The following is a 16,581-nucleotide window of genomic DNA, read 5'->3' as shown; positions in this document are numbered from 1 at the left end:
AAGACTGAAAGGGGGCAGCAGAACATCTTAAATAATACCATAGAAACTGAATCAGAAAATCTAGACTGTGGGAAACTCAAGAGGAGAAACAACCGGTTTCTTCAACAAATGAATTGCAAAATAGAAAAAGGAGCAAATAGGGGCTGTGGATGTAACTCAGTTGATAGGGGTTTGTCTAAAATACATGAAGCTCTGAGTTCCATCTGCAATACCACACAAACTGGTATGGTGTTACATGACTGTCATCTCAGCATCTGGGAGGTAGAGGTGGGATGACCAAAAGTTCAAGGTCATATCTAGCTCCATAATTACAAAACATTGTGTATATGCATGAAGATGTCAAAACAAGAATAATGAAATTTTAATGTCATTTTAACGTATTCTACTTCTGTTTTCCTCTCTTCAGCTATGGGAAAGTCTTAAAAATTTTACAGGCCACATTTGTGAAGGAAAGCATCTGTGCAGTAGACACATGAAGAGAAAGAAAGGAGCTGCACTCTTTCAAGCCTCAAACCCAGGCAACTGTCACTGTTGCTTAGATGGTTCCCTGGATGACACTACTTAAAAGGCTGAGATGTACCTGCCCTGATACAGGCCTAAAGCAGTGCGAAATGCATCCTTTAGGGGGAGCCTTTGTCAAAACAAATACAGGCAGCACACCCAACAAACTGAAAGGTAGGGGTGGGGCAGGGTTGAAGAGACCTGCAAGCATTTTTTAGAAGGTTTTGAAGCCCACAATGGTGGTGCACACCTTTAATTCCAACACTTGGGAGAAGAGGCAGGCAGATTTCTAGGTGTTCAAAGCCTGCATGGACTGGGGTGCCACCCTGTCTTAAAAACAACAAAAACAAAAGAGCCCCACATATTCCAGGGAATCCAGAAGGGAAAATGCATAAAGATGACTTTGGGTATACCCAAGAAATACCCCAGAAAGCCCCTCTACTTTTATCTGTCTGATATCGAGCTTCTACACAAGAAGTGTAGGCTAAGGCAGCGTTGTCAGTGGTAGGGCTAGGTACTGAAAGTGTACTTCAACACTTCTCCAATCATAGTAGTTTTACTGATCCCAGGCATTTAAGAAACATTGTCCAATCATGAGATGACATCCAAAACTAACCAACTAGACCACCCAGTGGCCATACATGACAAAAAATACAAACGTTAAAATAGAATTCAGAGGGTTGGGGATTTAGCTCAGTGGTAGAGGGCTTGCCTAGCAAGCACAAGGCCCTGGGTTCGATCCTCAGCTCCACATACAAAAAAAAAAAAGAATTCAGAAACATCACTAAACAAACTACAGTCAGAATCAGCAGAGACAACATACTGGGTAAGGATATGATTTCTAGAGCTGCCAAATCAGATTATTCAAAATGTCTATACTCTGCTGTAGCTCAGTGATGGAGTCCTTGTCTACCATGTGCAATGCCCTGGGTTCCATCCCCAGCACTAAAAAACAAAATACAACAAAATGCTGGCTGTTAATATGTCTACAATCACAGCCTTAGGAGGGTTATGAGTTTCCAAGGCAGCCCTAGTTACTGGGCAAGTTACAAAACCAGCCTGAGCTACAAAGTAAGACCTTATCTCAAAAACAAAAACAAAGTCCACTTTTTAACCAAAACAATGACGAGTGAGGCAAATAAACAAGAAAGTATGATCTACACATAGGATAAAAAGAATAAAAACTGTCTTCAAAACTAATTCAAAAGCTTCTTCCTTGAGGAATAGCTCTTGAGGTACCAGAAGACAACTATGTAGGCTTCCGAAGGAGGGAAGCAAACCAACAGTCCTACCCAGCTATTATGCCTGTGAACCACATCAACTAGCAGCATGGTACAATAACCATAATGCATACCTTAGTGGTAACCAGCAGCTCTCTAACTGGACTTGAGAACCTCAACCAATATCTAACTGCATTTAAGGCCCACTCCATCCCTGACCACTGCTCAAGCGGCCAAGAACCTGAGACTAGAAAGACCATGGACATAGTGTAAAACCAAATACTATTGGTTTACTACAGGAAAGTAGCAATAAAATGACTGCTAATGACATTCTGCTCCACTCATAGATCAGTGTCTTGATCAGCCATCACCAGAGAAGCTTCCTCCTGCAGATGGGAACAAATACAGAGACCCACAGCCAGAGAGAGAGAGAGAGAGAGAGAGAGAGAGAGAGATGGAAGAGGGGAAACCATTATCAGAATATAATGTATGAAAAATATCTATTTTCAATAAAAAGGCAAGTGAAATTCATCTAAGATCCTACTTGCAATAAAGCTATTATTTTCATATTAGAACATGAAATCAATTTTAAAAGCAATTGAAAAATAAATTAAATATAGACTTCCAGTCTTTATTAACACAAGATTAACTTTCAAAGAATGAAAGTGATTCAGTAAACATCAATCCATTTTAACCCTGAAAAAATTATTCTGTAAAATAATGGCATATAGTAATAAATAAATGCCCACTTAAGATTGGCATTTTTATTCAATGCAAATGAAATATCTGAAATTAAATTCAAGCAGTACTAAAAGTTTTCCAATTTATCACCATATATTTATAAAATATAATTACTCCAATTTATTTGCACAAATACTTTATTTCTAAATTTCAGGAATCATACATAAGCTTAAATGTAAAAAATAGTGACTTTCCTTACCCTTAAGTAAAACTTACATCCCTGAGATATTTTTCTTCAAACACCCTAACCTAGGCAGACTCTCACGCTCTCATTTTTTTCCCTATTTGCATCAAAAATAGCAAGACATAAGGAAATGCTCACATCATCTGTCATTAAGTAAACAAAAAGGAAGACCACAATGAAATACCATTTCATGCCCATTGACTCTTAAATTTATACCTACTATGTAGATGTTAAGGAGGTAGAGGACTCTAATGCCCCCTCAAAGACTAAATTGATTCCCCTCAGTGTGCTCAGAACTACTTAGTTCTCAAGGCCAAATTCACAACCCCTGGAGTGTTTGTGGGAGACTTGGCAGAAGTGCTGAAGAACAGTCAGAGGCCGACTATGAAAATCAGCCACCCATCATCATTAAAATGCTGAAGTACAAGGAGAGTGAGTCCTCCTCACTGTCAGTCTAAGCAAAAGTGTGGAGACAAAAAGAATTCCACTAATGTTACCCCAGAAAGTTAAAAGATGGAGAGGAGGAGAAGGCAGCCAGAGGAGTTTAAAAACTTAAGTTCATGGAGGGCAAGGAAAATGCTTCCGTTTCTAGGCCAGGGGCTGGGCGTGGAGCTCACTGGATCAACAGCTTACCTAGCTAGCATGCAAGGCCAGGCTTTCCATCCCCAGCACCTCAGATACTGTGCGTGGTGGTGCACACCTGTAATCCTCCAGAATTTGAAGGTCATCCCTGGCTACCTAGTGAGTTTGAGGCTACCCTGGGATACAGGGGATACTGTCTAAAAGAATGAGATACCATTATTATCCAATGAGGCTTTTCTTATATAAAGTGGCTTACAGAATCATGGTGTTCTTTCTGCAGTAGTAGCTAGTCTTAGGTTCAGCTACTGCCTGGGGTAGCTTTGTCATCACTGTGACAAAATACCTTAGGAAAGCTCCTAAACGAGAGTTTGAATACAATTCTAATTTCTTGCTCTTCCTGAATCCAGACTAATTTCCTTGGGTTCGGAAATGAATTGAGATGACAGGGCTTAAAGATTCATGTCCTGGTTAAGAGTCAGGCAGTGCTAGAAACTTCTGGCCCCTCCAGCTCATGTGTTGAAGAGCTGGTGCTCACTGGGTACTGCTACCTTGAGATAGGGGACACTTCAGGAGGTGGGGGAGGAAGCAGATCACCAGATCACACCAGATCACATACCATGTCCCCTTCTCTTTCTCTGCTTCCCATACAAGAGGTGCATAGCCATTGTTTTATGTTCCTACCTGCAAGTTCTGCCTCGTCGTGTGCCTAAAACCAAAGGAGCCTGGGCTATGGGCTGAAACCTTGAGACAAGACCAACTTTTACTATATACTGACATCCCTCTTGGAAATGGCTTTTCAGAACCTTGCTCCACTCTGCATTTTTTAAACCACAGAGCTGTGATAGTTCTTACATATATCTTGAATAAAAGATTACCAAGTAATTTCTAAGTATTTCCCATTTTGTGTTTTCACTTCACAGTTTTTTTTTTAAGATGGAGTCTTGCTATTAATTCCAGGCCTAGCTTAATTTCACTTCCATAATGGTGTCATTAGAAGCATGAACATTCTTTTGGTTTTTTTGAGACAGGGTTTCTCTGTGTAGCCCTAGCGGGTCTGGAATCCATTTTGCAGACCAGGCTGGCCTCAAACTAACTAAGAGATCTGCCTGTCAATACCTCTCAAGTTCTGAGATTAAAGGTGTGTGCCACTACATCCATCCCCAAAGCATGGAAATTCTTAATTTTGATATTCATTTTTCATTTATTGTGTTCTTGGTTCCATGACTAAAAAAAAAATCACTGCCTAATGTAAGACCATAAAGACTTACCCCTGAGTTTTGTCTAGAAATCCAAGTTTAAGACCTTCCATTCAGGTTTATTTCTTTTGTGCTAATTTTTGCATATAGAATTACAGAAATAAAACCAAAATCTTTTGCATTGGGATATCCAGTTATTGCAGCACCACTTGTTGAAAAGATGTGATTCAACCCTCTGAGTTTTCTTGGCCACCATGCCTCAAGTCAAATGACCCCAAATGGATGTATTTCTGAATTCTCAGTTCTGCTTTATTGATCTAAATCTTTTCTTTGTGTGTGTGCACATGTACATTTGAATGCCTTCAGAGGTCAGAAGAGGGTGTCAGATACTATGGAATTGGAGGTACAGGCAGTTGTGAGGTTGATGACATTGGGAACCAAGCCAGTTCCTCTGCAAGAGCATCAAGTGCTCTTACTGCTGAGCCCCCTCTCCATCCCTAATCTATAACCTATTCTCACAACACTCACAGCACACTGTGATTTTAACAGGCGCCCAGACTGTAGTAGGCCCCCAGATCTTAGCACAAATGGCTCCATAATGGAAATACCATTCAGGCCATAAAACTCCATTCAGTACATGAAAACAAAGACTTAATCCATCAAAGTGCATAATTCTGGGAAAGTCTCTAAATGTACTAACCTTGCTTTTTGGCTTCTGTAGTTCTGCTTCTGACTGTTGTATGTCAACCCAGGATATTGTTTTTGTGCTTAAAATCTCACCCTGAGGAAGGCCCAGGGCTACACTGAGATCCCCAAACACCCAGTGTAGTTGATAGTGGACTAATATTAGCTTAAACCAGTGTCCCAGTTGTCTTCTCCAGTGGACATCCCACATGATTAGTGTACCTTTGTAGTAAGCTTTGAAGTAAAGAAGTATGTGAGTCCTCTCATGGCTTCTAGTTGTTTTGTATGTCAACACTATTTTAGTAATTCATAGTCCCTTACATGTCTATCTGAAGAAAGCTTTATTATCTTATAAATAAGTAGATTTCATTATGGCATTTTTTTTCAAATATTTACTTCTCTCCCTTCCTCTTCCCATGGTCCCCTTATGTCCTCTTACCTGCTCTGACTTCTTTACACACTCACTTTACATGTGACCTCTTGTTCCCCTCCCTCAACCCTTCATATTCGAATTTTAAAATCAACTTGTTGGTTTCTGTAAATGCCAGCTGGGATTTTAACAAGGATTGCATTAAACTATAGAAGAGCATGGTGAATACTGCCTTAACTATATTCAGTCTTCTAGATGAATATGGAATATCTCTGCATTTATTAGATTGTCTTTACTTTTTAAAAGAACATTTTGACATGACATATTAACTGATTTTGCAATGTTAAATGAACCTGGCATCCCTGAGGTGAATCCCAGTTTGTCACGGAATATAATTAATCCTTTTTTATACAGCATATTACTAGATTTGATTTGCTAATATTTTTGAGCTTCTTGGATGTAGATGTGTATCAAGCTTAGGGCACCACTAGCCATAATTTAAAATATTTTCTTCTTTCCTTTTCTGTCCTCTTTAAAAAAATATATTTATTTATATGTGGATGAGTGTTTTGCCTGCATGTATGTATGTACACAACATGCACGCCTGGTGACCAAGGAGGACAGAAGAGGACAGAAGAGGACATTAGATCCCCTGTAACTCAAGTTACAGATAATTGTGATCCTTTGTGTAAGTGCTGAGAACTGAACTTGATGCATGTCATGGCTATTCTTGGTTGTCAACTTGACTACTTCTGCAATTAACTAAAAACCCAAGCCATTGGGTACACCTATGAGGGATTTTTAGTTAGTTGGGTCATTTAAGGTAGGAAGACTCACCATAAATACGGGCCACACCTTCTCGTGGAAGCCTATATAAAGGACAAGGGAGAAAGGAAGTTTTCCAAGTTTATTTCTTCATCAGTATTAGAGGCTACTTCTTCAGGATCCTGATATATACTGAAGATCAGTTGAGATATCCAGCCTTGTGGATTGAACAACTGGATTCTTGGCCTTTCTGTTAAGAGACAGCCTTTGTTGGACTACTCAGACCATAACCTGTAAGCCACTCTAATAAATCTCCTATTTGTCTGTCTGTCTACCTCTCTATCTAGAGGACTTTCATATTACACACACACACACACACACACACACACACACACACACACACACACACACGTTCTCTTTCTCTACAGAACCCTAACTAATACAGTACATAAATGTTTAGAACTACAATATCCTCTTGGTGGATTTTTCCTTTAATGAGTAGCTAGTGTCCTTCCTTATCTCTTCTGATTAGTTTTGTTTAAAGTATGTTTGCTTGTTGGGTCCATTTGCTTGAAATACTTTTTTTCCATTCTTTTACCCTAAGGTGATGTCTGCAATAGGTGGTGGGGTGCATTTTTTGGTTTTTTAATCCAGTATGTTGGCTTTTGTCATTTTATTGGGGAACTGAAATCATTAATATCGAATTATTAATGAGAAGTGCTGATTAAGTCCCTTTATTTTTGTCGTGGTGGTGTGGGAATCTCCCCCCTCCACTGTGACTAACTGTTCTAGGATTCTTTGTGTCTCTTTGGTATACTCTTCTCTTCAGATGAAGTTTTGCTTCTAGTGCCTTCTATAAAGCTGGATTGGTAAACAAAAATTGTTTATTATTGTACAATGTTTTTCTTTCTCTGAAGATTTGGATTAATAGTTTTGCTAGGTATAGTAGTCTGTGTTGGTTGGTATCCATGGTCTCTTGGAGCTTGAAGAACATCTGTCTAGTCCCTTCTGGCTTTCAGTGTCTCCATTAAAAAATCAGATGTTATTCTCAATGTGAATGTACTAAATGGAAGTTGTTCAGTAGTAGTGAAACAAAATTTACAATGAATTCTCAGCAAAAATAATCTCTCTGTTATGGATTTTTTTTTAATCTTCAGAATTACTCCTGAAGGTAAAGCTTAAGTTAGTTTATTTAGGCCTGGAAATTTAAATCTGAATATATACATAAATACATACATACACACATACACTCAAATAATATGGTTTCAGGAAATAAAACCAATAACATCAGAAATTTCTTCATCCTCTACCCTTCTTTCCTACATACATTACCACCAGTGCAGGCCCAGACAGTTACCAGCTTCTCGGGAATGTGTTACACCTGTGTAGCAGCCTATTATAAGTAACTTGGTGCTGCTGGTGGTGTTCACATAAGAAAAACAGAAATGTCCCCCAGGATTCTAGACACTGCAGAGTATTCTGCATAACAATGTCTGCAGAGTAACTTTATATTACTCGTTATCTTCTACTAACACAGCAGATAAAAATTCCTACTAGAAAGCAGATGAAGAGATTATTTTTCATTAGTAAATTAAAAATCTGAATACTAAAAAATAAGTTAGTCACACCAAAGTTCTCCTGAGCCATGGACAGAAGACCTGTCGACGTCCTCCTTGAAGACAGCAGTTGGCTTGGGAAATGGCTATGGAAACTCACACTGAGCTACATGGCCTCTCTAGCAATGAAGAGTTTAGTTTAGCATGCCCAGTTTGTTTATGTCAACATTCTTCTAATGTTTACCATTGAGGTTTTGATCTCTGATTGGGATAGAGAAGAACGGTGAATACTACTTTTTATAAAAAGTTTCAAGCCTTGAAAACCTTCTGAAAATAAATAGTCCAAATAGCAGTTCCATTTCTTCCCCTGCAGGTACAAAAAAGAAAAAAATACTTATTGAACATGAATACTTGTTCCCTGCCTCCTTTTCTTTTCCCAGAAAAGCTTACAATATCCTGAATGCATATTGCAAACATCAGCTTAGAAGGGCTAGGTTCATTATTAGAGCTAAGTCACTAAATTAATCCAAGGGATCTAAATATTGCTTTAATTATATTGGCAAAACATTTATCAGAGCAAGTACTGTGAAATGGATAAGTGCCAGCATTCTCCTACTCTAGAAACTTAGTATCTAAAAGAGATGAGACAAAAAATATTTTAGAGTCTATGCTGTGTACACAGGAGGATTTTCTAAAATAATGAGAACACTGTACAGTGTTCTTCTATCAGGTTCACTTTTAGATACACACAACTGTACTATTACATGAGACAATGGATGGTCAGAACAGTAATAGTCATATTAGGAAGAGTTCTATCCTAAGACAATGAAAGTCTATGCCAATAAATCTGGATGAAAGTTATTTGACAGCATTATGAAGGCAAACATTTCATTTTCACTTTTTGCAGCCAGTAGAACTAAGACTAAGAAAGAAGTAAAGGCACACAACATCTCTTGATTAAGCTACATGAAATCCATATCTGTGATGAAAGTAAATGTATTTACCTGAATAGAGTTCAGGTCTGCTGTCCTTTCTTCAGGGCTTTCCTTTAAAATGAACACATTAGGTTAGCAAAGTCATCAGATAGTAACTATGGTTCTTTACACTCTGATTCATTTGCTAAGTTCTATTCCTCATCACTCTGGGATTCCTTTTGAATAAATATTCACGATAACCACCTGTATTTCCTTCTCCCTAAAAGCACAAATAGAGGAACAATAAAAGCATAGCGCATAAGGGAGCACCTAAGTTTAGCTAACTTATGATCTTCTCTTTTCATTTTGTGCTTAACTGTTTTTTTTTTTTTTTTTTTTTTTTTGAGCTGAGGATCGAACCCAGGGCCTTGCGCTTGCTAGGCAAACGCTCTACCACTGAGCTAAATCCCCAACCCTGTGCTTAACTGTTAAAAGTAGTGATAGAGGGTGTTAAAGACTTTCCCCCTAAGAAATGTGTTTGAATTGTACCTTAAAGGACAAAGATACACGTTTTCTACATTGATTGGTCCCCTTGACCCTTCCTGGATTTCACCGTGGCTCATCTCTGATTTTATTAATTTCAGCCTTTTTTCTTAGTTTGACTAGGGCTCTGTCAATCTTGTTTATCAGTTTAGAGAACCAGTTTTTTGTTTCATTGATCCTATATGTTGTTCTTTTAGTTTCTATTTCATTTATTTCTACCCTAATCTTATTTCTTGCCATTTACTGTGTTTCTAGAAACTTGTGGTGCATCATTAGTTTCTTTGAGACCACTGTTTTTAAAAAATTGTGGTTTTGTTTTGTTGGTTTTTTATGTATATGGGTGTTTTGCCTGCATGTCTCCAATGCATGTCTCTGCTCACAGAGGCCAGAAGAGGACATTGAGTCCCTGGGAACTGGAGTTACAGATGGTTGTGAGACACCATGTGGCTGCTGGGAACAGAAGCTGGGTTCTCTGCAAACTCAGCAGGTACTCTTAAGCACTGAATCATCTCTCCAAACTCTACTAAGAATTTTTGAAGTAAGCACTTACAGCTATAAGCTTGCCCTCTAGAAATGCTTAGTTGTATTCCAAAGGTTCTTGTAGATTGTGCTATGATTTCATTTGATTCTAAGAACTGAAAAAAATTCCTTCCTGATTTCCTCAATCCATTCAAAAATGTATTTTTAAGTCTCCAGGTATCTCTATAGTTTCTCTTCCTGTTGGTTTCTAGTCTTATTTTAATATACTGTAAGGGATCATTTGAATTTCTGGTATTCATTAACGGCTGCTTTGAAAACTGCATTTACACATGCAGAAGAATAAAATCAGATCTCTATCTCTCACCCACCTCAAAAATAAATGCAAAATGAACCACAGAACTCAATGTTAGAAATGAAATTCTGCAATTGCTAGAGAGAAAACACTTCAAGATATAAGCACAGGCAAAAATTTCTGAAAAGGCTTCCAATAGTACAGGCAATAATCCCAAGAACTGACCAATGGGATTACATGAATTTCAAAAGCACTTGCACAGAAATAGAAACTACCAACAGACAATCTACAGAGTCAGAGAAAATCTCTGCCAGCTAAATTTCAGGTAGGGAATTAATATCTAAAGGACTGCAAAAATTAAACATCACAAAAACAAATTATCCAGTCAACCAATAAGGTATCAAGCTGAACAGAAAGTTCTCAAAAGAAGAAATACAAATGGCTAATAACCATTTTACAAAGTGTCTGACATCCTTAGCCATCAGGAAAATGAAAATTAAAACTGCTTTGATATTTCATCTCACCCAAGTCAGAATGGTCATCATTCTAAAATCCTGGGGCTAGAGATGGCTCAGCACTTAAAAGCACATGCTACTCTTGCACAGGGTTCAGCACACACCTGGTGGCTTACAACCCTTAGTGATTCCAGTTGCAGGGAATCTGACCTCCTTTTACAGTCTCTGGGGTACCTCCCATGTGGTGCACATACGTAAATGCAGGCAAAACATCCATCCACATAAAATAAAAATACATCATAAATAAAGAAAAAAGTGAAGACAGCAAATGCTGGAGAGGGTGTGGGAGATGAGGACCCCTTAGTAACTGCTTATTGGAGAGTAAACTGCTGGAGCCACTATGGAAATAAGTATGAGAATACTTGAGCATCTGTGTCTATTACTGCACTATTCATAATAGTCAGCAAATAGAAGCACCCTTTTTCTCTGTCCACTGGTTAATGGCTAAAGAAAATGTGCTACATTCACACAACTGAACTTATTCGGCCATAAAGAAAAATGAAATCATGACATGTGCAGGAAAACAGATGGAAATCTAAATTAGCATATTGAGCAAAATAATCCAGACTCAGAAAGACAAATACTGTATTCTTCTCTCCTATGTGGATCCTAGATTTTGTGTATATTTGTGTGCATATGTTCATGTGCACATATGTGAAGACCAGCAGAGAACCTCTGGTATGGTTCCTTCAGCACCCTGTTTTTTTTAAAGATTTATTTATTTATTATGTATACAGAAGAAGGCGCCAGATCTCATTACAGATGGTTGTGAGCCACCATGTAGGTGCTGGGAATTGAACTCAGGACCTCTGGAATAGCAGTCAGTGCTCTTAACCTCTGAGCCATCTCTCCAGCCCTAGTACCCTGTTTTTGAGACAGCATCTCTTCAGTGACCTGGGGCTTGTCGATTAGAGTAGGCTGGCTGGTCATCAAGCACCAGTGATGCACCTGCCTCCCCAGCACTGGGATTACAAATACACACGTGGCATTTTTAAAATGTGGGTTCTGAGGATGAAACTCAGGTTCTTCTGTTGCCTTCTAATCACTTTACAGACTGAGCCATCTGCCTAACCCCCAAATCCTAGATTTTCATTTGTGTCTATGTGTCTATGTGTGCAGGAGGATATAAAACTAGAAGGGAGTATGAGGAAATGGGAGTGTTAAGGAAGAAGGGAGGGAAGGAAAAGAGAGTAACAGGATACATATGACCTGAAGTGGATGGGGGGAAGAGAAGTGAAGGAGCAGGGAGTTGGAAAACAGGCTGGGGGTGGAAATCAACAAAAAAAAGTAGGAAAATGCAATGATGAAGCCTAACACTTTGAACGCTAAGTTTAAAAAAAGTAAAAAATAAAGGAATCTAGTGAAGTAAGCCGTATTTACAGTAGGTTCTATGAAACTCTAAGTCTTCACTTGGCTTTAGCTATCACCATATTCCCAGACAGAATACTTTTCACTATCCCTAATAGGAAACTCTGCATATTAAAGTTGTACAATGTAATGCCTTTGCTATATAGTTTTTGTTTTGTTTTTGAAGTGCTGGGGATCAAATCCAGGGCCCTGCCCATGCATGCTAGGGAGGTGCTCTGCCACAGTGTTACATCTTCACCTCAATGATGCTTTTTCATACTTAGCATTTTTATTTTGTAATCCTGAATCACTTCATCACTTCTTTCAGATGTAGGCATATTCTTACCATATAACATTTTTATAAACATATGTTACTAAGTATTCACAAACTGGCAAAAGCGTGTGTGTGTGTGTGTGTGTGTGTGTGTGTGTGTGTGTGTGTGTGTGTAACAAAGCATTTAAAAGATCTAAAAGCTATTGATGCCAGCATCCCAATTATATAAAGGTAATGGTTACTGACCTGTCATAGCTACATATTCTACACCTATTTTTAATCAACCTAGAATCCAAACTATTTGGGGAAAACACGGAAAATTTCAAAAGTCACAACCTGAATGTGCTGTGTGTTGAGCAGTCTGCTGAGTCCGTCGGAATTGAATGACATGCTGGTATGCCCTGCTGTAGCTCCCCACAGCACGGTTTAGTGTTGTTCATCTAGCATTTGTGTACTGTTAAAAAGCACAATGGCACTGTGTGTTCTAAACACAGACTGTTTTTCTTATCATTTCCCCTAAACCATCTAGTGCAACAACTCTTTACACAGAATTTACTCTCTACTGGATATTTAATAAATAATTAAGGAACAGTTAGTTAAGTAATTACAATAAAAGTATAACATAAGTATATTCTACTACATAAGCAATTTAGAGATGACAAACTACAGACAGTTTCTAACTTAATGATGGTTCAACTTACGGTATTTCAACTTTATCATAAACCCAATGGGACAAAATCTCACCCTAAGTCAAGGAGCATCTGTACAGAAGAGGAGGTGCGTAAGTTATATGCAAATATTCCATCTCTTGATGAGACTTCAGCATCTGTGGATCTTGTCGCCTGAAAGGGTTTCCTAGAGCCATTCCCCTGACAATATCAAGGGTCAAACAGATTTTTGGCTCCTGCTTCAGGCAAGTTCAGAATGTGTATGTTTTGCTGTTTCTCATCTCCATTTTGTTTTTTGTTTGTTTGGTTGGTTTTGGTTTTGGTTTTTCGAGACAGGGTTTCTCTGTAGCTTTGGAGCCTGTCCTGGACTAGCTCTGTAGCCCAGGCTGGCCTCGAACTCAGAGATCCTCCTGCCTCTGCCTCCTGAGTGCTGGGACTACTGGTGTGCACCACCACCACCCAGATTTTCCATTTTGTTTTTGAGGATTAAAACAGTGTCTCCAGAAAATTTTTGTTAAGCTACTGTGATCATCAAGTGTGATGGTAGCCTGCCTGTTATGGAATACTAGTTGAAGATGTGTTACATCAGTTTATGCTGTGGAACACTTGTTTAATGATGCAAAGATGAGTTGCATTCTTTTATGTTGCATTTGTTTAACTCTGTGAAGCTGTGTTACTTTGTCTAAAACACCTGATTGGTCTAATAAAGAGCTGAACAGCCAATAGCAAGGCAGGATAAAGGATAGGTGGGGCTGGCAGATAGAAAGAATAAATAAGAGGAGAAATCTGGGAAGAGGAGATAAAGGAATGAGAAAAGAAGGAGAGGAGGACATCATGGGCCAGCTACACAGCAAGCCATGGAGTAAGAAGTAAAGAAAGGTATACAGAAATAGAAGAGCAATCCTCTTCTAAACAATCCTCCACGAGAAACCAGGCATCACCGTTCAACACTGACTCAGACTGTAGTACAACCACACTAGAAAATCTTCCCACTCCTACTGCACTCTTGAGCAGACTTGGAGGACAAATGTCACCTGTGTTTTTCCATACTTTTTAAGGCCCTGTCTCAACAACAACAATGAAAATAGAATCTTTATTTTCTATACACATTCAAAATATATCCAAGACAGTCGAGCATAATGGCTTAATGGGTAAAAGTGCTTCCTACTAAGCCTGATGACTTCAGTTCATTTCCTGGAACCCACAGAATGACAGGAGAGAATTGACTGCTACAATTTGTCCTCTGACCTCCACATGAATGCCATGGCATATGTGAACTCCCACACACACATAAATAAATGTAAAACTTAATAAAAATATTTACAAGGGCTAAGACATTTAACCCTGAGAATCTCATTGATTTAAGGCTCTTACAACTGAATATATCGATAAAATAAAATTTTAGAATTAAATCATACCAATGATTTATACAATGGTGAACACCAAAAAGAATAAAACAGACTTTTATGTACTAATGTGGAACAAAAGTCAAGTTGGGCCAGGCGGTGGTGATGCACGCCTTTAACCCCAGCACTTGGGAGGCAGAGCCAGGGGGATCTCTGTGAGTTCGAGGCCAGCCTGGGCTACAGAGTGAGATCCAGGAAAGGCACAAAGCTACACAGAGAAACCCTGTCTTGAAAAACCAAAAAAGCTATGTTGGAGATAGACAGAATATCAAAACACTTTAAAATAGACTATTAGGGACCAAAAAATTGTCTTTAGGGAATATCCTATGCACCAATATGTTTAACTGCATCTCTGGTCCCAGCCACTAGATGTCAGTATGCCTACTCTCCAGTTGGTGGAAACCAAAATTGCTCCCCAGACTCTATAAACCCAGTTGAGGATGGTCTTTGGCCCTGAACTATTGCTTTCAAGTACTGAGAAGCAATAACTACCAATGAAATGTTCTCAAAACATCCCTGAATTATGATGCAAATTAATTAATACACAATAATAATCACTACTATATGAGCAATTACTATATGCCAAACATACTGAGATTCACATACATCATGAAATGTACTGTTTACAACATAAATAGGTAGATATTATCATTCCTATTTAACAGGTAAGAGGATCTGGGTATGGCAATACTCATCCTTAATTCCAGAACTCAGGAGACTGATGTAGGAGGATTAAGAGTTTGAGACTACACCGGGATATTCAAGGAAAACCCTAAACTTCAAATGGGATGGTAGGCATCACATAGTCACTAGTTCTTAACCCAGTTAATGGTATAGGCATGGGTTCTGTCTTATGGAGCATGTCTTAATCTAAGCAAAAAAGAGTTGACTGCTCCTATAACACTTGTGCACTGTTGTACCAGTTGGCAGGCTGGTCATCATTGTAGCTCCCAGGCTAGATGGTTTTTTAGGCCAGTCTTTGAGAGTTGTTCTTGCCCAGGAGGGCTCTTAATTGTCTATTGCCCTATAGGAACTAGCTGACCTGTGGTTTCTTTCTTGCTCTTAGCTAAGAGAAACTTCTATTTTGCAGAATACCATAATGCTTAACATTCTCACACTGTTCCAAGTAAACTTAGTTCTTTTGAGGTGAACTTTGCAGGTCATTTAATTAGTTAATTAACTTTTAGACAAAGACTCACTGTTTAGCTCTCGCTGTCCTGGAATTCACTATGTAGACTAGGCTAGAGAGATCCCCTTGTCTCTACCTTCTCAGTAATGGGATTAAAGGTATGTGCCACCATGCCTGGCTCAATTGTATTTTATTTGGGGTCATTTTTATTTTATTTTATGTGTATGGGTGTTTTACTTACTATGCTTAAGAGATCAAAAAGCAAAAGTGCCTCTACCAAGTGGCCCCTGGCTTGTACAGGCTAAATCCTGTCAGCCCACTTCCCTTTATTCCCAGATGCTGAAGGATTTTGTGTGTGTGTGTGTGTAGGGGGGGCTGGTTGGCTGGGTTGGGGGGGGTCCTTCTTTTATTCTTCTCTCATACATTACGTCTAAACTGCAGTTTCCCTTTCCTCCCTCTTCCCAGTCCTCCCCAACACTTCCCCTCTCCCCCAGATCCACTCCTCCTCCGTTTCCCTTCAGAAAAGAGCAGGCCTCCCAGAGACATCAACTGAACATGGCATAACAAGTTCAAAATTACTGGGCTTGTAAAATTAGCTGTTCTTACAAGACAGGTCATCAGACTACCTGCTATTTCTGCTTGTATAATCAAACTTGATTACTCTGCTCAAAAAGATGACTAGGTCAACTGCAAGACAAATGTTAAAATAAGACCCTGCCTACACATAGACAGAATACATGTGATTTTTGCCTTTATAAGACCTGGGCTAATATGGCTAGGAGCTGCATCTTGAGAGTGCTCTCTGTTGCTGTCCTGGTGTCATAAGTATCCAACGCCAGTATTTAATAATGCCTTTTCTTATTAAAATTTATTCATGGTCATGGAGAATCTCTAAGTGATCCCAGACCCATAAGAGCTAGAGAGGCCATATGCCCTAGGAGAGAACTTACCACTATTATTATGGTAAGTGGACACAGTATTAAACTGATTCCTAATGGTTTATCACTATACCCATTGATAAGTGCATCTCTCAAGCTTCATCAAAGAAGCTCCTTTTTGCAGTAGATGGCAGTGATTAATAGAGAGATTGACAACTAGTCAATATGCAAAGGATAAGAGACTACAGAGTAGGATATCTGTATACAACCCGTCTTCCCAAGGCTTAGGGATCACTGAAGAAGAGGGGTAGAAAGAGTGTAAGGGCCAGAGGCGGT

The 16,581-nt window shown here is 39.0% G+C and overlaps 1 protein-coding gene across 1 annotated transcript in view; it reads right to left on the bottom strand.

The window, feature by feature from the left end:
- Positions 1-7,453: 7,453 nt before the first annotated feature.
- The window catches only part of Cenpi (centromere protein I), a 55,707-nt gene continuing 46,579 nt past the window's right edge, over positions 7,454-16,581 (bottom strand). Inside the window, exons 21-22 of the mRNA XM_036175045.1 lie at positions 8,804-8,845; positions 7,454-8,166 (exon numbers count right to left, since the gene is read on the bottom strand). Coding sequence (XP_036030938.1) covers positions 8,017-8,166; positions 8,804-8,845 — 192 coding nt within the window. The 3' untranslated portion in view covers positions 7,454-8,016. The remainder of the gene's footprint in view (positions 8,167-8,803; positions 8,846-16,581) is intronic.

The sequence above is a fragment of the Onychomys torridus genome, chromosome X, assembly GCF_903995425.1.
Source record: "Onychomys torridus chromosome X, mOncTor1.1, whole genome shotgun sequence".
Classification (NCBI taxonomy): Eukaryota; Metazoa; Chordata; class Mammalia; order Rodentia; family Cricetidae; genus Onychomys; species Onychomys torridus.
Note: the sequence above shows the minus strand (reverse complement) of the source record. Positions and strands in the feature narration are given on the sequence as shown.